The following is a 23,355-nucleotide window of genomic DNA, read 5'->3' on the forward strand; positions in this document are numbered from 1 at the left end:
ATAATAATACAAATGTAGGTTCTCATTGGATGCTTTGTAGCAGCTTTTTTAATGTTTATAACCGGACTAGTCGAAATGAAGCATGCAGATTGGTATCTCGATATAACTAAAATCAACGACGACGAACTGTTGGTACACCCAATTTTTATTCACAATTTCATCATGTGCTTGATATCGATTTTCTGTATGAGCATCTACCTTACACAAGGTTGGATTTTGTTAGATTATTATCATTGGGTACGTTCGAGTTTCCATCGAATTTAGTTTAATTTTTTAATTAGAACAGTTCGTAATTCAAATCATAATTAAAGACAGTTACGACGTACTAATTTTTATAACGCGTAACATTTGGTAAGTTTCTTTGGTTCCTCGATAACTATTTTTAACTATCCTCAGATAAGAAAGCAAAGTGGAGTTAGTGATTTTCAGTATACTGACTCTGAGACGGACACCGATGCGATACAAAGTCTTAGTAGACGAGATGAAATACATAAAACAATGTACCATGAAGCACCTGGAGAGCTGGTTCCGATTGCTACGTTAGATACGCTTCCTTCATTAAAAAAATCGAAAACATTGGTAAACAACAGAATATTCCAAAAAATTTGTCGTTATTATGTTTCATCGTATCACGAAATAACAGAATAAAGATCAAATGTAAATTATTATTTTTACTTCTAATTTTGCTATCATTAATGTTTTACCAAACGTAATGTCTAAGAATTACTTCATTTTTATTTTATTTGTTTTATATGATCTTTGCCTGAAGCAAAGACGACGATATATATCTTATCTGCGATTTAATTCTTCCGCCATCTATGAAACCAACTTTCGGTATATCGTCGATCACTTTCTTACTGTCGATAATATCGCTTTATTCGAAACCACTGACTTTGTACACAATCCGCTCTATATTCGAAATGCAATTTCAAACCAATTTCTGTTTTTAATCGATTTGCGATTGCGATTGTTATAAAATAACGAATATCTACTATTTATTTGTTATATATTACCTATTTTTTGATTTTAATAAAGATGAGAAATTATAGAAATTGTAATATAAACAATTTATTATGATTTGTAGAATATAGATGAAGAGGATGTTATTTTTTACTGCTGCTTCGTCGATTGGTATAATTACCTCAAACAGAGAAGACAAATGGATCAACCACTGCATGAATTTCAAGTAATTCACGTCATGTAATCTTTTGTCTTAAATTATATTACAACTGCATAGGATACAATGTATCCGTTATTTCCGAAACGTGAAGTAGACTTGTGCAAATTTAAAGAAAATTTTAAGAAATTTAAAATCTGGTAACTTTTTCATCGATAACTATGAAGATTACCACGTTATATCAGAGAGGGCGCAGAATGCTAGTGATTTGTTTAACGACACAGACAAGATACATTATAAAGCTACAAACAAGGCACAAAATAAATTTCCCATCGTATTACATGGCTACATAAATATGCATTTAGTACCACATGAATGAAAATATTAATCATAAGGACAATCGAAGGTTTATCCACCATTTAGAAAGATCTTAGAAATTACATTCAATTATGCTTTATATTCATATTCTTTTATATCGATGAAAGTCTTGAAAATTCAATGAAATTTGCATCGTAAAACAGTAACTATTTTGTAAAGGTGAATGTCTTCTCTTTAATTTTGCGCTTAAAATAAAAGATAACTTATCATATAATTTTATACGCATTCACATTTTAAAATTTTCCAGAATGGAATAAATATTCTGTTTGAATAAACTTAAACTTAAACTAAGAACTTAAATTCTTTTCAAGTACGAAAGATAATTCCATTATTTAATAACCATAGAATAAGAAAAATGAATCATGTCTAAGAGACATATGTAGCTTTAATATTAACGTTTGCTTCTATGATATGTATAATTTAAGGGACTCGGACTTCATTGCGCACAGCTCAGAAGAAACATTATTTTTAAAATATACGTAATGTCATTCATCATCATTCAGTCATGTGAGAACTGTCACATATATCGTACAAACACAAGTTAGTTTAAAATTTCTCACCCAGTATCACAGAAATAAAAGCCATGATGAAATAGGAAAATTTATCACGTTCGAACCCATCTTATATATTATATACCAACATATATCAAATTATACTAAGAATATTATTTCTTAAAAAAGATAACATTTTATAGCTCGATTTAGAAGTATTCACTTTTATCGAACTATATTAGATATCTCCACTAAATACGATTTCACACTATATTTTACATTAAAGTTACTACGATGCAGTTTCTCACGAACTAAAATTTCAACATAACCCAGAAATTGTATTCTTGTAATCGGAATAAGCAAAGGAAAACGAACGATAAAATTGCATTTTGTTATGACGCGTTCAGGAAAAGAACGAAGTCAAGGTAACGGGAGAACGGATAGAAAAAGATCAGCGTGAATGATTCTGATAATAGAAAAAGAAAACACGAAAACAGGAAATGGTCGACGATCCACACATTTCGAATCGAATTCTCGTATGGTAGTGACGTTGTTTCTTTTGCTGATATGTATTAAGGAACGTGACGTAGCTTGTGCGCTCTCATAATTGGCCATTGTAAAATCCTCCAATGCGAATTCTACGATGCTTCGCGTCTGAGAACGATACTGTATGACGCTGTAGGCGTAATCAGCGACATGATGTCATTCAGGAGGGGTAAGACGTGACGTAAGAGTCAACGAAAGGCGTGGTTTGAACATTTGAGGAAGGTCTACTACATATATACGATACAAATCGATGCGATAACTGTTCTTGTAATGTCTTTGGAATTTCTTTATCATCTTCTTGGAGAAAATTTATGAACAAATTCATGGAAATTGTAATTATAAAAAAATTAGGCTCGGACATGAACGACAGTTTGTCCAAATATCTACATTTTATTCTATTGTGCTTTGAAGTTTGTAAGAATAATTCAAAGATTACAATTGTTTCTTACATTTGCGCTTAATTTCGAGCCTAAATGGAAAGATTAGCTTTAATTATCGTTTGATTAAAATTTGCTTTTATTTGACTAATAATTCCTCTAAACAGATAAAAATGTATCATCGTGGCTAATAAAATTAATAATGATATGAATCACGCGTGGTAATTGATAATAACATTGCTGACGTATATATTAGCGAAAAATGAATCAGAGGCTTGAAATAGCGTTAACAACGAACAGTGTTTAGAAACAGAAATAAAATGTATGTTACTAATAGATAAATAGTAAAAAATACAACATAGTAATTAAGTACATAGTATTAATTTAATATCCAAAGTAAGGCCTACCAAATGGTTATCAAGATGTGCCTAACAAGGTTAAATAAAGCTCGATATACATACATACATATGTATATTCTCTTTCATGAAAACCAACGCCTGACCATTGACTTGAATGAACGTGATCGGGTTTCCAGTGCTTCTCAATTTTTCAACCTGATTCTCAACTTAACTCAATTTTATATCAAGGATATAAAAAATATTGAATTTCTTAACCGGTTTAAATTTACTCGATCAAATTTTTTAGCATTTATTGCTATTTGCAAAAAAAAAAAGAAAAATACGTATTTGTTAAAAGATTGTTACTAGCGGTGGTGAGATGAAATTATGGAAAATTTCATTTTACTATAAAGCATTGTTTACGGTCACACAGGCTTTCCTTATGATTTTTGTTCACTTCGCATATTCTTTTATTTACTTATTTATTTTATTTACACACACCGCGGGCAAACCGAACAAATATTCTTTCACTGAATTATTTTCTAAAGTTTATTGTCCACCACGGGTTGACACAGGAAAGTTGCCTTTTAGCATGTTTTAGCATCCTTACTCATTCACCACCATAGCATATAACCAATTAACAACGAAGCCTATTTCCCTCACTCTGCTAGCCAAAATTGTCATCAACAAATTCAATGGTCCCGTGCGCTGGACACACCCATCCTTAGCTTTCCTCCGCCACAACATCGTCACCGAACTTCACTGATTTTCCATCTCTCAAACAGTCAACATCCCTTTGACCGGGTTTACACCCTTAGATCAGTCACTTACTTAACTAACACATACGCACCAGCGTAACTATCTTCTTTACAAAGTTGTTGGAATAAACTGTGATTTATAACTTGTTATATCAGTGTCATATTCAATTTAATTGCCTCTATTATCCTAACCGAAATAGGGGATCGATCATTTCGTGGCGTCGATTATTTAATCGTAACGAGAATTTACGACTCCCGTTGACGTGTTTCCTCGCGATCGCGTCTCTCCGCGAGTGGTCGAAACAGAAATTACATTCAAAGTTTCTGTAATTTATAATTTAAAACGAGATTCGACGTACTTCGAAGTTTCAAGTTCGAACAGTTTAAAATAATATGTTTGTTCGATTAATTAATTGGTAATTACACAAATAAATTAAAAGATTGATCTTGGAGAGTAGATATAGATGTTTATTTTCTGTGTTGCACATTCTGAGTATATTATTTTTTATCAAGATCATCAGCGATTATATCTCTATTCTTATTATATCTCTATTTCCGCTAACTACTATTGCACTTGTAGTATAATTTATCAATAGAATTTAGAACGCAAAATAATCTACAAAGATAATTTCTATACTAAGATAAACGAAGAAATGAAAAATTCGATTATACGTACATACGACAATTTAGAACAGAAATCATATATTTAATATTAATCTTCAAGATATATAATATTTCCAAAAACCGATGTATTAGTTTTATGACGAGTAAACAATTCTAATCGTTCGCTGGAAATTCCTTATTTTTCTAGAGTTCCCGTGCAATCCCTGTTTCGTTGCAAGAGAAAATAAACGAAAGAGTAATTGAGAGACACTATACTACTACGAAGAAAACACGATGCGACGTTAGCAAAGCCGAGGTTACACTACACGCAGTGTGCGTATGTAAGAGATCGTGTAAACGTAGACATGTTCAGTCACAGTCACTGATTTCAGCTCGGTAGAAAAATTGTTGATCAACGTTGCTCCTCACGATTCGTGATCGGTCTTCAGCGTTTAGTCTTTGCCGAACTCTCGTCTCGTGAACATCCACGCCCGACCAAGTTGAATCTTCGAATCTAAACTTCGAAGTAAGTTTGTTTTCAACAAGATATAACAAAGTGGATCAAGGTTTTGTACGATATTTTCAACGAATTGAAAGCAACAATAAGTAGTGAATTTTTAATGAACGAAACGGATTAAATTATTGAGAAAAATATCATTTTAATTTAATAAACAATCGATCGATAACAAGCGTGACGTTAATATAATTTTATCATAACTTTTTTTACCTTTTCTTGTATGAACGTAAATTAAATTAACTAAGAAAATTCTAACAGAGTATTGATAGAGGATTTATAACGTGATAAGAGAAGTGTTGAAAGCAAAACAGCATTAATAATTCATTACGACAAAGTAGAGTAATAACCGATGTTAATTAATTAAGAATATGTTCCTGTTTCTTATGTGATAAATAAAAATTCTCCTCGTTGAATAATGTAAACTCGATTCACTTTCATCTTGAATTTTTTTATGAATTCCTTTAGTGTTTGTATATGTCTTTCTTGAGCATAGGATAATTATATATTTATGTTTTACAAGTGGCGGTTCATTTAGAGAGAATGCCGCTTTCTTCTATTTATGTAAGGTTGTTTACGCAAGGATGTTTAAGTAAGGTTCTTTTGCACAATCAACTTAAATGAAAACGTTCTATACTTTAGACGTTTTAGAGAAGCAGATATTCGACTTAGAAATGTTCGAGGTAACAGTTTTCTAACTATTTTAAAATTAATTAAAATATTTAAGTTAAGATGTAATGTTTCGCTAATGTATGCAACGTTTTAAACATCTTATATTTTAAATGAATATTTAAATTAATTAGCGATGAATACGGATACGATTAAAAAAAATATCAATTATTTTAGTCTCTTCAACGAAACACAGTACTTATTTAAGTGAAATTAAATGCACAGTTAAATTATTGTTTATTTCAACGCGTGAAATTCTATTAGGAATTTTGATATCTTTGAAATAAGCGAATGAAAGAAATCTGTCAAGTTAGAACAAATCAATAAGATTAAATTTTATCAGGGCCTGAATGAATCATAATTACTTTAAACGTGATAGTTAGTGTTAGCTTCGCTCATCCATCGACTGATAAATTTCATACGAAAGAGTGTAAAAACGCGGATGTGAAAATATTTTAAACAAACTGCTTTGCATTTTTCTTCTTCGCTATTCCAAAGGAAACCACAAAAAGGAAATGCATCGAGATAACTTCCTCGCAATAGCTTTAAATTGATAAGATATATACTTTGCAAACATATTGAACGATGGTGTTGAAAGATTTACGAGACCGAATCCTTAAGGATTTATAAAATTAGACTCATGAAAATCGATCTTGAAGCAATAAACAGTAAAATAAAAAATAAATCATCTTTCGAGGAGGAAATTGCTAAAAGAAATAACGTCAAAGAATCGAGTCAAGGTTTTCAGACCGATGACAGTACCAGTGAAAGTGCGACTTTCTTTTCAGCACTGAATGTTTCATGCGATGCACATCCGTTTCCTGTTTCACTTGTATCCTTTAACGAAAAAAATTTGCAAATTAAATTCTTTACAGATTTTATGGACCTCTCAGCTTTCGTTGTTTTAATAAATGGAGATACTAAGAACAGCATTCCAGTGTTTGATAAACTGACTTCTCTGTCAAACTTCGTGCCAGACGACTAAACTCATAAATATCTTTCTACATTCATCCTCGATATTTTAAGCTAATATACTTAAGAAGTCGATAAAATCGTGTTTGGGCTTTCAAATTTACCTAGAGTTTCTATAAATATGAACGTACTTTTTTTTACAAATATAATTCTTTAGAACGCCATTCGAGAGATTCAAAAAGAAGGTGGTATAAAATATCCTCTAAAATCTTTAATTTAAGAAATTGCGAATACAGTTAGACCCTAAGAGAGGAATCTTCATATTTTCAAACACCAGAACATATTACATTTTTTAATCTCTCCCCAATCTCCAATATCCTCAATCGTTCTCGTAACGTGATTCGTTTAATAATGATCTAACCATTCGAATCAGGCGTTAACGTTTCTGCCAGTTTTCTTTCTGTCCATTTTTGGAAGAACTTGGTTACCATAAATGACCATCCGTTTCACTGACCCAACTACGTGCAAATGTACGAAACAAATCATTTCGAAATATATTTTGGTGAAAGTCTAAATCTTCCGTTTTAAAATTCATATTACTATGTACATACATAACTGTTAAAAGCAATTGAGAACTATTACACGATAACTTAATCATCAACTTTTGAAGTAACGGAACATCGTCAAAACATCGTTGTTTATCAAAACATACAATTCAAATGCTAATAATATGCACCACAGACACGCAAATCTATTCAGGAAACAGCATAAACGCGTAGATATAAGTGTCATAGAGCCTTCGCATTTGCTATTCGATTTGTAGGAATGGGATGCGTCAGAGTAATGAGCAATTGTTTACCGTCTATATTCTAGAATCTTATCAGGTGACATTACAGAATGTATCGTGCAAATGTCTCTTCTTTTTTTATTCGAACGTATTATAGCTTGCTATGTGATTCATGAGACGAATGAGCAATTGATTTCGATCCTCGTGAGTAATCATTTTGCTATTACAGATAATATGAAACGTTCGACGAAATCTAATACCTAGCATAGCTGAGAACTCATAAAAATTATTAAATGTTGTTTTATTCGCTTAAATATTATGATTATCGGATGTATACATATCCGCGTTACTTATCAGAAGATTGATTTCATTACGAGGAATATCGCGATTACGTTACATCGCGTTTTCTTTGTTTGTTTCGTTTGATCTGAAACTGATTTCGATAATTCGAGAATAGTTGCAGATGACGGTTGATCAAGAGGAAAAGACACGATTCAATGATTTCTTGATTAAAAATATTCGAAATAATAATAATCTGTGAACATTATTAGTAAGTGTGTAAACCATCGATATATTATGATTAATTTATTATAACTTTGGATTCTTATAATTTTACCATAGAAGTACAATAATTGCTATAATAGTTAGCTTATAATTTCGCACGTATTATGTATATTTTATTCAAGAAAGAAGCAAGCTGTTGAAACTTTCGTATAGTCGTATACTATCAATTTCAAAGTTACTTTGAAATCAAAAACAAAGGTTACATAAGTATCATGTTATAACTAAAGAAACTGCACAATATTAGTTACATAAATTTTGAAATAATGCTTCTCTTTTACAGATAAATCAGAATGGCGTTCAATAAGATGACTATCATCAAACTGTTACAGTTGGTAAGTATAGAGATAAATACCAAAGACAAAAATCATATTATCTAACTACTAAAATTAAGATTATCGTAACTCCACAAATATTCAAATATCAACAAGAAAAATAAAAAAACCCATGATCAGTAAACTTGGAAGCCTAACAGAATTCCATCTAGCACTATGTCATCTAAAAGTAAAATTTTCAGTATTTACATAGGTCTCTGCTACATCGTAAAAGAACTATTCTTATCTTCAATGTATTATTTTCTTTAACTCGTTTAATTCTACGGTGAGGTTATTTTTATTGCGAATTTTTTTAGTTGCATCCGCATATAACTTCTCATAAATTATTGGTTTCCACTTCGTGCTTTTTTAGGTCTCAAAAATCAACAATAAACGTTCAAATCTCGTAGAGATTTCTAGACACTAGTTTCTTCGGTATAGCAGAACAGGTTTAGCAAAATGGAGAATGACATAATAGCTTGTGATTAGATACTGTATGCGAAATTCTCTTCATGTTTTATGATCGTAGCTCGAGCCGGAAGTCAATCACTATTGAAGTATCCGTTACAATTCCTCAGATACGCATGCTATGCTATGTATTGCGTAAATTTTCCTAGTGGGTTTAATAATCAAGCTTTCTTTATCTCGCTTAAATTCTCTCCATAGTGTTGATCATCTTTTCTTATATATGTATATATGTATCTTGTTTTTATTTTTGATATTTCCACTACATTTGTCAGATGCGTTTAATGAAAATCGAAAGAATAACGTTGATTTAATCTGTGGTTTCTCAGAAAATTTGCATCATTAAGGATTTAATGATTTGATATAAAACATTGTAAAATATCGAGTATTATCGAGTTACAGATCCTGAGATTAAAATTAATTGAGAGGATACAAAAAAGTACATTAAAATTATTTAAGAAATTCAAGTAAATATTGACAGCGCGTTTTCTTAAAAATATTGCTATCTTATTGAAAGAAATATAAAGGTATCGTAGTGAAAAATAACAAATTTGTAATTCTGCTATTTAATAATCTTAAATATGCTAACAAACATTTCCTTATTCACGATATAGAGCTACAAGATTATTACATGTTTTATTTCTTCAAACAAACTACTCTCCCAATACCGTGTCAAACCGATTACATCGGATAAACATCTATGATGTATTCGCAAATACCGAAATCAGATTTTTCAGGGAACAAAGATCAGTGCTATTATTATATCAACAACAAAAAAAAAAAAAAAAAAAAAGACAAATAATTGTCAGGAATTCGTGTCATATCTAATACCAAAAACTGAATGTATGACGTAATGTTATCTAATTAATTAACAATACAATACGATGAAGTGAACAGGACTCGTAATACGCCATGAATGTAACATTAAGAATGACGGCAGAATGCTTCCAAATTTGTACATGGATCGCCATCGATTGGATTTCTGCTGAAAATTTACATCTCTGTAATAGAATCGAATTCTATTTAAAACGAAATAGAATACGGTCGTTGAATCCTAATAAGTTACTACTTATGGTGGTATCGATGGAGTCGATGCACTTTGTCAGTTTGGCCCACTTTCCCACTTATTATACGTATATACGTATGTCTCCTTTCAAAACTTATACCCTTGAAATAGAATCGTCTCTCCTAAGCGGAACCCGATCGTTGAATCCTAATGGGTTATTTATGGAATTGGATGCACTTGTTTCGTTGGCCCACTTTCGTATACTTATCACTACTCCCCCTTTTAACAGAACTGCTTATAACCCGCGCCTTTTATATTGTGTCTCTGTTCTCTAACATTGTTTACGAATGGCACAGCTTGAACACGAATTCGAAAACTCTGATCCTATAACGCTTTAGTCCCTGCGCTATATCATTTTTTATCTTTTATTGTTACTTTTATATTTCAAATATTTCAAGAATTTAAGAGTTATTAAAGTTCTAGATTCTAGGGATATTTCATTCAGGACAGTATCTTAATAACAATGATACTTTAAAGTATGTACCTGCCATCAGAATTTAAAGAAGTAAATGATTTTTCATTGGCATTCTCAACAGATATATATATAGTCTTGCTTCAAATTAGGTATGATTAATTATGATCAAGATGCTAGGTTGAGTAGTACTCGAATTAATATTTGATTATTCGCGATAGTGACTCATACAACAGTTTAGAGATATTTAATTGAGCACCTAGTACTTGAGATAATTTTTGATTATATTTATTATGTAGTTCCTTTGTGTACATTATTCCTTTGTTTTATTTCTAAATATATATGTCTAAATATATATTTAACGCTTTTATAAATCGTATGTGTTCTTTTATATCATTTTCAGATAATGGTATGCATCCTCATAGGGTTGCATTATCACTCTTTCAGTGATGGTGGTCGAAACAGTGCGATGATTACGGTGGGTACTTTCGGTGGATATCTAATTATCCTAGCTGGAGTATTCTTTGGAATTATTATGGGATGTGGCATGGATCGACGTCTAGTAAGTAACGTTTAATAAGCCTTATACTAGTTCTCTGTATTGACAAGAATTTCCAAGACAAAATACTCTGTATGTGCAAATTGTATCCTATACTTTCTTTAAACCGTGCTTCAAACTTTTATTAGTGTATTCGTTCTAATTTTCTCTACGTTTTTCATCGAAATCATAAAATATCAGCGCAACATAGTTAGATATACCGTTAAGTTCCATAACTCTTCCGTCATCAATTTTATTAATATGTTACAAGCATGAACAGTGGGTTAATCTGTTCACCCGCAAACAATGAATTAGTTCGTCATTCGAATTTTTATTTAATCCCTTCGCGTCAGATCTCTATCTCTTTTTGGCGACGTATCTTTCAATGCAATATCGTTCATATGAGTCTTGATCGAGATCTCTCGCATGTTTTCTTTTCATTAAAACGTTAGATATTTTGGCCAACTACTGGCAAAATAATCAATTTATAAGTCACTATGTTTGTAAACGTGAAAGAGGTTAGCCATGTTAAATGTACGAAATGTTTTGTAAGCAAATGATTTTATATTTCCAAATTATATAAAATAATTCAAAGCATGGTATTATATACAATACCATGTTACAATGCCTGATGTGTGACATTCAGTTGTAAACATTGAAAAATGGAAATACAAGATATTTCCTATGAAGCATCACGTGAACGATATTGCGTCGGAGATATATTTCGTACAAAAACATCGTATGAACAACATTGCGTTGCAAAATATCTTGTCCAAAGCATTACCCAGGTATTTTGTCCTTCGAGGGGTTAAGAAATGACTCAGTTAACAGGTTAATAGATAAAACGATGTCAATGGTAAAAAGCAACCAGTATTTTATGCAAATTATAGAAAGAACTTACAAGAGTTTTAACTTGCAGGACATGTTTTACTCAGTGGCCGGTTCCATCCTGTTCATCATCGCCGGTGCTTTGATCCTTGACCACTTCTCAAATTCGGTTTATCGTGGTTCTTTCCGCGATACTGGACTCGCTAAAGGCTGTATCAGCATCGCCGAGGGAGTTTTATTTTTGGTGGATGCGATACTCGTGTTTCGAGGAGAAGCCTAAAGTACAGAATAAATTCTTAAATAATGTCAGGGACCGTCTAATCATCGATTCGTTCTCGAAAATACAATCATATGATGATGAGAAATCATCATGAAAATGCATTGAATAAGCTGCTGCCAAATATCTAAGGAATCGAATTGATTATCACGGAAAAATCTTTATTCTTGAAAACTTGGAGAAGAAACAGGTGAAAAAAAGTGAAAGATTGATTCGTAAAAGGAATTTTGTGGATATAAAGGGAGTAGAAATAAAAATAACATTTTGAATAAGGATTTTTTTAGCTTCTTTTATCGTTGAAGTAAAAATTTGTTTAAAAAAAAAAAACAATTCTTATATCATAATAATTGAGTAATTTTTTATAGTAAATTCGTGCTAGATGAGAAACTGTGAGTTGTGTTATTATATGTACAATATGTATATGAGTCTAAATATGTATTTGAATGCATGAAACCAAAAACTTTTAGTAAAGATTTATATAAGTACCGGATTACAAAATTTGAAGAAACAAAGTGCTTCTTATCATCTTATAATTTTCAATTCTAATTGTGTTATACTTAAATCAATTTTTGATTCCCAAAGGACGATTGTTAAAATACTCTACAATTATTTTTCATTAAATTTTCTTCAAATTTTGTAACACATTAATTATTATACCTCATCGTATTAATAATAGCTTTGTAAACATTTTCGTTTTTATATCGTATTTATAAAATTTTCGTTTGCAAAACGTTCGAATGTTTTCATGATCCATATTTGTTCAGGAAAAAATTCCTTTTCTTGGTATTTATTATGGCTTCCAATTGCCCCAACCAATTTGTATCAAACGAGAAAGTATGAATAATATTTGGTTGACGAAAGAGTTCGTGCGATTTTCAACATGTAAATAAGAAAACAGGAACTGCACGAACTTATTGACCGACTTTAATATTTATTTATTTGTGTCTTTTCCAAACTCAAATTTAATATGTTGAGAGTAGAAAAATATTTTTCTCGAGTAAATTCCTTTCTAACGTAAGGCCAGTGAAAGCGCTGTAATCGTGATCGTTACACATAAATTAAACCACAATCACGGCGCCATATTTACTGTAAGTTGCTTAAACATATTGAAATAATACTCTTTCTTTTCTATCACCTTATATCGTAATTCATTATTCACGTATTTATTATTTTTGAATGTTTACTGATTCTTATTTCATTTTATTCATTTATAAGTTCTTTATGTCTTCAGAAAATGTAAATCTTCAAAAAACATAATCTACATTTAAAATAACGATGGTTACTTCAGGAGCAAAAAAAATAGTTCTCTTCAATTCTGTTCAAAACATTTATCGTTTTATGCTGTGTAAAATTCTTTTGGAATAAATATAGCTTTTTGTTCATTAATATTATATAACGTACGTTAAGACACTTTATAAATAGCATTAAGACCACTGTTTGAAAAATTGAAAGTTCAATTAGAATGTATATTGTGCGTAAAATAATCTTATGTAATAAAATCTTGACACATTGTTTGAATATATTTACAAGCACAAAGTTTTATATATAAATACGTATAAGAAATAAGGCATGTACGATTTACGTTCAAATATAATTTGTAATAAAGAGAAATACTTACGTTAAATTAAAACTTAATATCGTTTCAATGTAATCGTCCGGTAGGTCATAGTTTGGCTTCGATATATTTCGAGAGGCACGAGTCGACAGGCGTTTTGAGTCGATATGAGTCGGTAAGGTCGATCAGCTGCAATAGTCGATCGTGCATAGTTGCGTGTGTGCAGATTGTACCGCCGCTTCGAGCAGCAGTTTTATTTACTAATTAGAGTGCCGATGTGCGATAGGAAGCGTTAAATGTGCGTGGAAAATGTCGAATCCGGGCGGTAGCAGGAGGAACGGGGCCATGAAGATTCGTTTGACGAGTGAGTTTATTAAGAAATCATGATGAATCTAACGAGACAGGAGCGTGAAAGTCGACCGATAGCCAACACGCGTTGTGATCCTTCCTGTGTCTTGATTTGTTATGTATCCGTTGATATAGCCCTGTCATAATTTTTACGATAGCCCATCTTTCAACAACGTCAGAACCATCATTATGGATATCGTATATCATTCGATTAGTACGAGGAAAAGAATACGCAGAAAGATCTGACTAGGGTTTTCGTCCTTTGGTTATGGCAACTCCCTATCGGAGGTCAAGACCCCACCGTGAGCACTCCGGGAGACCGTAGACTGAAGACGTTAATTTTGGTGGACTTGTTACACCCGCATCAGCTCTCCCTCGATATATGACATGTCCCATAGAGCTTGAAACGTTACGATCATTTTTTACTTTGAAATCGTACCTTGTTGATTGATTCAATGGGGATTATTGCCGAGCTCATAATCGAATGTGAATAGGCCTAATTAACAAATGTCAGACGCTTACTACCGATACACCACTTTAATATCCGTTAAACGAATGTCCGATTTATCCGTCTGATAATATTTTGTTATTTTAAAGACAACTGTAAATTTGTCAATTCATGGCTAATTCTTTTTTACGAGATTTATAATAAAAAATTATCCTTTAATCCTTTAAATTGTCAAGCTTTTCTTGAATTAATGAAATTGCATATTATTATTTCATATCATTGTGCACTAGAAAGTATTGAATGATAAAACTAATGGGTCAATGCCAAAGATATTAAAGAGGATTGATATTTATGTATATTATGATGCTAGCTTTCGTACACTGCTAAGTAAATGTGTTTAGAAATTAATAGTATGTTTATGTCACTTTCCTCTTGATTGTATTATTCTATGAATCATTATTATCTACACTACAGAAATTTTACTTATTTATTAGAAATTATATTTATTTAAAATGAATTTCTGTATTTATTATGTTAATTTTACAGTTTTATGTGCCCGTAATCTTGCCAGGAAAGATCTGTTTCGTGAGTATCTTTTAGGTTAAAATGGATAAAAATCACAAAGAATATCTTGTGTAAAGAAAAATTTCTTTCAGGCCTACCAGACCCTTTTGCTAAAATAACTGTTGATGGTTCAGGTCAATGTCATAGTACACATACGTGCAAGGCAACTCTAGATCCCATGTGGAATCAACATTATGACTTGTAATTATTTCTCATTATAATAAAAGCATAATTTTCTACACGAAAAGTACATAAATTTTTAATTCTACAGATACATTGGGAAAGATGATGGTATTACGATATCAGTTTGGAATCATAAAAAGATCCATAAAAAAAAAGGTGGAGGATTTTTGGGATGTGTAAGAATATTATCCAACACGATTCAAAGACTCAAAGATACAGGATGTAATTATTATTTTCTATAATAATAGTAATATTTCTTTATTTTAGCTCCATAGCTGAAAAAAGACTTAGTTTATAATCTGTACTCAAATACTGACACCCATTCATTCACTTCATTCTGTTAATTTCTGTAATATTATACAATTATTAGTATTAGAATTTTGCAATGTTTAATTACTAAATTTAATTCTTTTATAGATCAGCGATTAGATCTTTGCAAAGCACATTCAGATGACACAGATGTTGTTAAAGGAGAAGTTGTAGTATCTCTTTTATCACGAGATGGTCATAATGGTGCTGTGAGTAATACAGTGGGTCATAATGCTGTTGTTGATGTTCTTGGAGATCTGAGCTGTCCAAATGATTTGCCAGATGGATGGGAAGAAAGAAGGACTCGAAGTGGACGACTATATTATGTTAACCACTACACCAGAACTACACAGTGGATTCGTCCAAACGCACGGTTGGTTTTGCTTTTCTAAAGATATGTTTTTCTTTTTTATTAGATTCATTTATATTAATGATTATAATAGACCCACCAATGGTATAATACCAACTACACCAGAACCACCACCATTACCTTCTTCTGAACCTACATCTCCCAGTGGCAGTGGAAGTCCTCCTAATATAAGAACTGAAAGTCCTACTAGATGTACACCTGAATGGAATGGGGATGGAACACCTAGTAGAACTCCTAGCAGAGATAGTTCTACCCCAAATACACCAAGAAATACACCCACTCAGCAGCAGAATAGAAATCAACAAAATCAACATAACACAAGAAACGTAACACCCGCATCATCAAGGGAACGACGGCCAGTACGAGCAAGCGACGAACAAAATGGCAATCAGAATGGTAATGCTAGGCCTGAACGTGGTATTAACAATGCTCAACCACGAAGGCCTAATCGAAGTAATAGGAATAGAAATAGCGCACTGGTTTATAACGAGAGGAGGTACGATCCTCCGCAACCACCAGACCTACCCAGAGGTTATGGTAAATATCAAAATTGATGATTATAACAGTATATATACATGCAAAATAAAAAAATCTTGAAATAAATTTTATAGAAATGAGAAAAACGCAACAAGGTCAAGTGTATTTTTATCATGTACCAACTGGTTCATCCACTTGGCACGATCCTAGAATACCTCGCGATTTACCAGCTAATGAATTAGCAAATGAACTTGGACCATTACCGAGTGGATGGGAAATGCGACAAACTCAAAGTGGCCGTGTTTATTTTGTGGATCACAATAACAGAACTACACAATTTACTGATCCTAGGTTATCCAGTCAAATCATAAGCAATCTCTTAAAGTAAGTTAGTTGTAAATGAAAATATCTTAATTTACGATAATTTATGTATAATTTAATTTGTAAAATGTTTTGCTCATAGTAGGCGACAAAATAGTACAACTAATCAAACTACGAGTAGTTCAAATAATACAACTACAGCTGCAAATGAATCTACAGAAATAGAGACACCTGCATCACCAAGTATTCAATGCAACATGGTTCAGAGGCCAAGAACAGAGAATGGAAGCAATAATAATTCTTCGTCATGTAAGCTTAACACATTTTAATAGTATTAGGCATATTAAATGAGTAATACAAATATGTAATATACACAACAAAGTTAAATATGTAATATGAGCACAAAATATGTTTTTGAATATATTATAAAAATTAAATATTTGAATATATTATAAAATTATAAAATTCGAATGTTATTAATATCGCTTAAATAGTAGAAAAGTTAATCTATCTATTTAATGCTATCTAGAAAGAAAACAAAAACATATTTGTGCATTATAGAATTTTATCTTATCTCTATACGGATATCTGTTTGGTGGTTAGTTCCTATTGTTAATCAGTTTTACTCCAGCAGAATGCCTTTCCATTTTTGGGGAATTTTATTTGTTAGAGCGCATTATTGTAATAGCTGTTAAATGAAAACAATTTTTGTTTATTGTTTTTGCATATTTATTTATTATATTCATTTTTTAGTGGAAAATACGTCAGCTCAAAATGCTCAAACTGTATCAGAATTGCCAAAGGAACTAATGGACAATGAATTACTGCCGAAGTATAAACGTGATTTAGTGGCAAAATTGAAATGTCTGAGAGCAGAATTAAATGCCCTTCAACCTCAAAGTGGACATTGTAGGCTTGAGGTATCAAGAAATGAAATATTTGAAGTGAGTACAGTTTTATATTCATATTTAGGCAGCTTAAAAGAACGGTTTAATAATATATAAATCTATTTTATAGGAATCATACAGATTAATAATGAAAATGCGACCAAAAGACATGCGTAAAAGACTTATGGTTAAATTTCGCGGTGAGGAAGGCCTTGATTATGGTGGAGTAGCACGAGAGTGGTTATATTTATTGTCACATGAGATGTTGAATCCACAATATGGGCTTTTCCAATATTCAAGAGACGACAATTATACACTTCAAATCAATCCAGATTCGGGAATAAATCCAGAACATTTATCGTACTTCCACTTTGCCGGCAGGATAATAGGAATCGCCGTTTTTCATGGTCATCATATAGATGGAGGTTTTACAACTCCATTCTATAAAATGCTGCTTAATAAAGCAATTACTCTTACTGATATAGAAGGAGTTGATCCAGAATTACATAGAAGTCTTACATGGATGTTGTAAGTAAGAAAAATAATAATCGTGTACAATTTTCAGATAACATTGTAAAAATATCATTTTGTTTATAGGGAAAATAGTATAGATGGAGTGTTGGATGCTACGTTTTCAGTGGAACATAGTAGTTTTGGAGTGTTGAAAAATCATGAACTTAAACCAGGTGGAAAAGACATTCCTGTAACTGAAGAAAATAAAAAGGAATATGTACGTTTATATGTAAACTATCGCTTTATGCGAGGTATTGAACAACAGTTTCTGGCATTACAAAAAGGATTCCATGAACTAATTCCACCTCAACTATTAAGACCTTTTGATGAAAGGGAATTAGAATTGGTTATTGGTGGTTTAGGAACGATTGACATTAATGATTGGAAAATGCACACACGATTAAAACATTGCACGCCTGATACGCCAGTAGTAAAGTGGTTTTGGCAAATAGTAGAATCTTATGGAGAAGAAATGAGAGCTCGATTACTTCAATTCGTTACTGGAAGTTCTCGAGTTCCCTTGCAAGGATTTAAAGCTTTACAAGGTAAATACTCGTGAATTAAATTAATAGTTTCTAATCATTTTGCTTCATAAAGATACATTGTTATTTCCCACACATGTTTATAGGATCAACAGGAGCCGCAGGTCCACGATTATTTACAATACATGCCGTTGATGCGCCAAGTGAAAATTTACCAAAAGCACATACCTGTTTCAATAGAATAGATATTCCAGAAAGTTATCCCAGTTATCAGAAAATGCTTGACAAACTTACACAAGCAGTTGAGGAAACTTGTGGTTTCGCTGTTGAATAATAGGTAAAAAGGCATAACTTCAATTTATTAATATAATGTATTTGTTTTATATAATTACTGAGATTGCACACATTCGTAGTAGGAAATATTTATCGACAGATTTTACTGTCGCTAAACTAAAAATAAATTTCGAAGTACCAAGAGATGTTATCTCACGAGAGTACGGGAAGAGCTAGTATTATAAAATGAAAATGTTAATACGTAAAACGTCGGAAATAATTCTGACTATGTTTTGTACAAATGATTGAATGGCCTTGATGGTTGTAATGACTTCTAAGTGATTGTCGATTGGTACATTATGTATGTGAACACTCTTGTGATTTACACACTTCGTCCATGAACATTTTAATGAATGGTTCCTCAGAAGTTCTGGTTATATTGGTCTTTAACTATTTATTATTCAGTGACTGATAGAGATGTGCAAAAAGTTATAATTTCATTGAGGTAAATATGTTGATTGGCCTAAATGTTTATTTTATTTATATTAATCGTGTTTTCCGTCATAACTTTAGGCTCAGTAATTTACTTATAAGATCACCATCAAAGAATTAACTTCATTGTTTTCGAGGTATGGTAAAAAAATATAAAAATCATGCATGCACAAATATGTATAGAAAATGAATTCTTTCACATAATGGAAAACATTGTTCAATTACAGACATGCTCATGTTAGTATTTTATATTAAGCGAAAATAGTAAAAAATGAAGAGAACAAAAGTATATTAATCATTTAAGAATCTCATAACAAAAACTCATAATATGCATCACTTGCAATGAATTTTAAATCATACAATGTATTTCATTCTCGAAAGCTTTCAATTTCTTTTTTATTAAATGTAATTACAATATGCACAGTCAATTAATAATTCCATATTAACAATCTTTCAAATAATAGAGTTTAGTAACAAAATAAGAATATATACTCAAATTCATTATTATAGTCAAATAACAATTAAAAAGCAGTGCTGGGAATTTAGTACATATAATGTATTATTTCAAGTCGGTCATCGTGATTAAGGGGAAAATACGAAATCTGTATATCATGACCTTTGATGCAAGTGTTGAGTTCTTAATTTCGTCGTAAATTGAAATTAACAAATACAAAATACATTTATCAGTTGTAAGAAAAAGTGGTATACATGTCCTCAGTATTAAAAATTATTTTTATTGGTATATGAACACTTGCTTCGAGGAACTTTGTAACGCAATCGGCAAATTTTGTTATTGTAGCACAGCATGAGTTGTGCGACGATTATTGTTGCTTGTTTAAGAGCCAATAGCACCGAGTGCGTTAACAAAATGTAAATAGTACAGTGTTTAATATAAAATTAACACGACGGTATAACGTGCCAGTCAGTTAGTTGGCTTCTGCACGATAAAAACGCGTCGGTTCTAGTGTAGGCTAAATCGTGAATTGTGTACATTAGCTTTAATTTAAAAAAAATTGAACACATATTTAAAGAAAGAGTTTATTCGACGAGTTTATGTAAAGTTAGAATGATTTTACTCGAATCGACTCTTTTTGTTATAGAAGTTCATAAAATAATCTATACTTTGCTACTAGCTTATAGTAAAGCATAGAGACACTTATTTATCGCACGAATTCTTTATTTAGTCTCTAGCATTTACTTTTATTGTAAAAAATATCTAGTGGCTGATAGCACCAATCATCATTTCGTATTATTATTGCATTATTGTATTTTATTCTGCACGTAACTGTGATCAAACATATCGTGAAAAGAGAAGAAGCAGTGGGAGACACCTTTGTAGATTTGTCCTGAATATTATACTCGTTTACTCGTATTTTTCTTTTTTAACCATAAAAGTTTATACGTATATTCGTTTTAATAATTATTTTGTTAACAAAAATTTACTGTATTTTATACTTAAATACGCAAAAGTATCACCCGTTTTCGGTTCTGAAATACGGTCTGACTACTTTGCTTTTATACCTCTGAAATTTTACTATTAATTTTATTAATTACTAATAAAATTAATAATAAAATGAAGGTATATGTTATTCTTAGCACGTAAAACAGTATAATATTAACGAAGCAATCATTTGACTTTAAAATGAGAAAATATGTAACAATGACAATCATTGTGCATTTGATAAATGTTGTAAAACAGTATTAACTTGAAATCGATCGAATAATATTGCTGATTTGCAAATGTTCAATCAAGCAACATTATCCACATTTTTCTCATTTTACGATATTAATCTTTTAAGACTTATATAATTCAAATTTTTAATAACAGTTAAATCTATTTGCTACGGCAACGATCTACATATACTATTTTTTAAATTGAATATTTAACAAGTACAATGCGGGTCTCCCACAAATCTGTTATATTTTAAACTTTTTTCAACTTCTGTCACATATAAGGGAATAAAGGCCTTATTAGTGCCTTGGAGTTGATATCAATGTGAAAAATAACAAATTTTATGCTCATCATATTTTGGAATAAAAAATAATACTACAAGCAAGTTTTAGAAGGAAAAAAATAATTAATTTCAAAAGCATCTAAAATTTATCACAATGCAAATCTTATGAGTATATGTATAGACTATTAGAGAATCTATAAGAGACTCTATAATTGAGGAATGAATAGAAATTGATACTAAGGTCACCACTTGGGCAAGCATTGCCAAAGAAAATTTAAATTATTCAGTTTTTTAAGTTATCAAATATTATAAATCTTTTTTAATTCATTATCTCTTGCTGTTAGATAAAAAAGAAAGCATATATATACATATATATATATATTGAAAGAAATTACACATATAAATATTTTATAAATAAATGATCTACAAATCAATAATGCAATAAATACTATCTTGAAAAAGCTTCGGCACTTCTAAGCATGTTACATGCATGGATAATCAAAGAGAATTAAATCTATTAAATATGAATGAGAAGAATCATTCACACTTTCAAACACATATCACTATGTGCAATTAAATTTTTGGTTACTTTTTCATGTAATTTTTTGTTACAAAATGATGCAAATTCTTTCAAAGCTTTTCGACAGCCTAATTATACAAAGCTTCAGCAGGAGACAATATTGAACATTGCATTAAAAAACGGAAGGTACAAAATTAGAAAATGATTTAATACATATCATGTAAACTAACTGTCACTACGATGTGAAGTTTCAAATACGAACGTAATTTTAATTAAATTCAATAATTATTAGTGCATTACGGGTATAAATGCTCTCTTGAATTGTATAAATGTTTAAAGTCCTTAATAAAGGTATATGGTGACCGGATTTCGAATTCCATGTTAAGTATATCGTATACTGTGCTCGGCAATAATAGAATTTTATTCTACCAAATAGCAGGATATTTTGCTAACATTTATCGGTATCCGTAAAAGAACAAACTTTCAAGATTGAAGAAAGAAATTTTATTTTGTCGAGAGATGGAAAAGGAAAATATTGAGATGGAAAGAAATCGTTTATTCACAACCGTGTGTTCATATACGCCGGTATTTAAAAATTCTGTACTAAGCTATGCGCGAAATTTTTAAGAAATTGCGAATACGTTACTATACTGCAATTATTGTATTATTATTATTATTGCTATTATAATCGTTGTTATTATCATTATTGCGCAGAACCTTCGGAACACAATTGTATATACATCTTTTCCTTTTGTATTTTGGATGAAATGTATATTTTAATAAAATATCCAAAGTATGAACTTTTTAAATTTTGTCTTTATATTGCTGTAAATAAAAATGAATCTTCCTAATTCTTTCTTTTAATAATATGTATGTTAATAATATTTTCTTTAAGTTAGAGTTTATGAAGCTGCTATGTTTAATTAATGGAAAGGATGAAAATCTGAAGAATTGAATTAAATAGTTGTATAAGGCAAAATTATTTAAAAGATTCAAAAGATCAAATATTTAAAGAGAGTAATTTTTAATTTATTATTACAGAATTTCCGATGTTACCTTTTAGCATTATGTTGGTATAAAATAGGAATCTAATATGCGTCAACTATTATATAAATGTTCATTATAATTTTTGAAAGGATTGATATTTAAATGTTAAATAAAAATAACATAAACATGAAGTAATTAGATAATGCATTATATTTCTTAAGATATTAAAAAATCACGTTTTATTCACAGGTTTATAGAAGTCTATGGTTTTGCTCTTTCTTCTTTGTTTTAATAGTGAAATAATTAAGTGATCTAGTGATTCATTGTTTCACTGTTTGATGTAAATGTCGAATTTTCAATTTCGTATTTGGTTTTCTCCACGCATAATCTTGACCATCTGAGCCAAAAATGTTTGACTCATCCGAAAAGACGACTTTATCCCAAAAAGAATTATCTTTATTAATATAGGTTTTTGCAAAAGTCAATCTTTTTTTATGATTTACAGTATTAACATATGTATGGCTCTTTTCGCGGTACTCTGCCATAAAGATCATTGTTTCGTAAGATTCGTCGACATAATTGCGAGTGAACTTCTTTATGAAATATATCAGCTACCATACTTGCGAGTTAAGGAGCGGATGTAGTAGGATTTTTTTTTAATTCGCGAATGATAACTTTCCCTTCTCTTCCAGTCAATTTCTTTGATCGACCTGATCGAGT

At 30.9% G+C, this 23,355-nt stretch overlaps 2 protein-coding genes across 6 annotated transcripts; both read left to right on the forward strand.

Annotated features, from left to right (window-relative positions):
* Nucleotides 1–4,976: 4,976 nt before the first annotated feature.
* Nucleotides 4,977–13,473, forward strand: LOC100649341. The gene is made up of 4 exons (XM_003398819.4): nucleotides 4,977–5,134; nucleotides 8,335–8,386; nucleotides 10,712–10,870; nucleotides 11,766–13,473. Exons 2-4 carry the CDS (start codon nucleotides 8,345–8,347, stop codon nucleotides 11,952–11,954), a joined length of 390 nt encoding a protein of 129 aa, XP_003398867.1. The 5' UTR covers nucleotides 4,977–5,134; nucleotides 8,335–8,344; the 3' UTR covers nucleotides 11,955–13,473.
* A 148-nt stretch (nucleotides 13,474–13,621) lies between these two features.
* On the forward strand, nucleotides 13,622–22,457 carry LOC100649221 (E3 ubiquitin-protein ligase SMURF2). 5 transcript variants are annotated; one of them, XM_048410060.1, is made up of 13 exons: nucleotides 13,637–13,870; nucleotides 14,849–14,887; nucleotides 14,959–15,067; nucleotides 15,138–15,271; nucleotides 15,467–15,731; nucleotides 15,802–16,265; nucleotides 16,340–16,589; nucleotides 16,669–16,835; nucleotides 17,280–17,470; nucleotides 17,544–17,941; nucleotides 18,011–18,471; nucleotides 18,555–18,745; nucleotides 18,825–22,457. In XM_048410060.1, exons 1-12 carry the CDS (start codon nucleotides 13,816–13,818, stop codon nucleotides 18,740–18,742), a joined length of 2,721 nt encoding a protein of 906 aa, XP_048266017.1. In that variant the 5' UTR covers nucleotides 13,637–13,815; the 3' UTR covers nucleotides 18,743–18,745; nucleotides 18,825–22,457. The 5 variants fall into 5 exon arrangements, 4 of the variants coding, with proteins under 4 accessions (XP_020721159.1, XP_048266017.1, XP_012168829.1 ...); XR_007225713.1 differs by having other exon boundaries at nucleotides 13,639–13,870; nucleotides 18,555–19,186; nucleotides 19,255–22,457; XM_012313440.3 differs by having other exon boundaries at nucleotides 13,641–13,870; nucleotides 18,822–22,457.
* The last annotated feature ends 898 nt before the right edge of the window (nucleotides 22,458–23,355 follow it).

The sequence above is a fragment of the Bombus terrestris genome, chromosome 11, assembly GCF_910591885.1.
Source record: "Bombus terrestris chromosome 11, iyBomTerr1.2, whole genome shotgun sequence".
Classification (NCBI taxonomy): domain Eukaryota; kingdom Metazoa; phylum Arthropoda; class Insecta; order Hymenoptera; family Apidae; genus Bombus; species Bombus terrestris.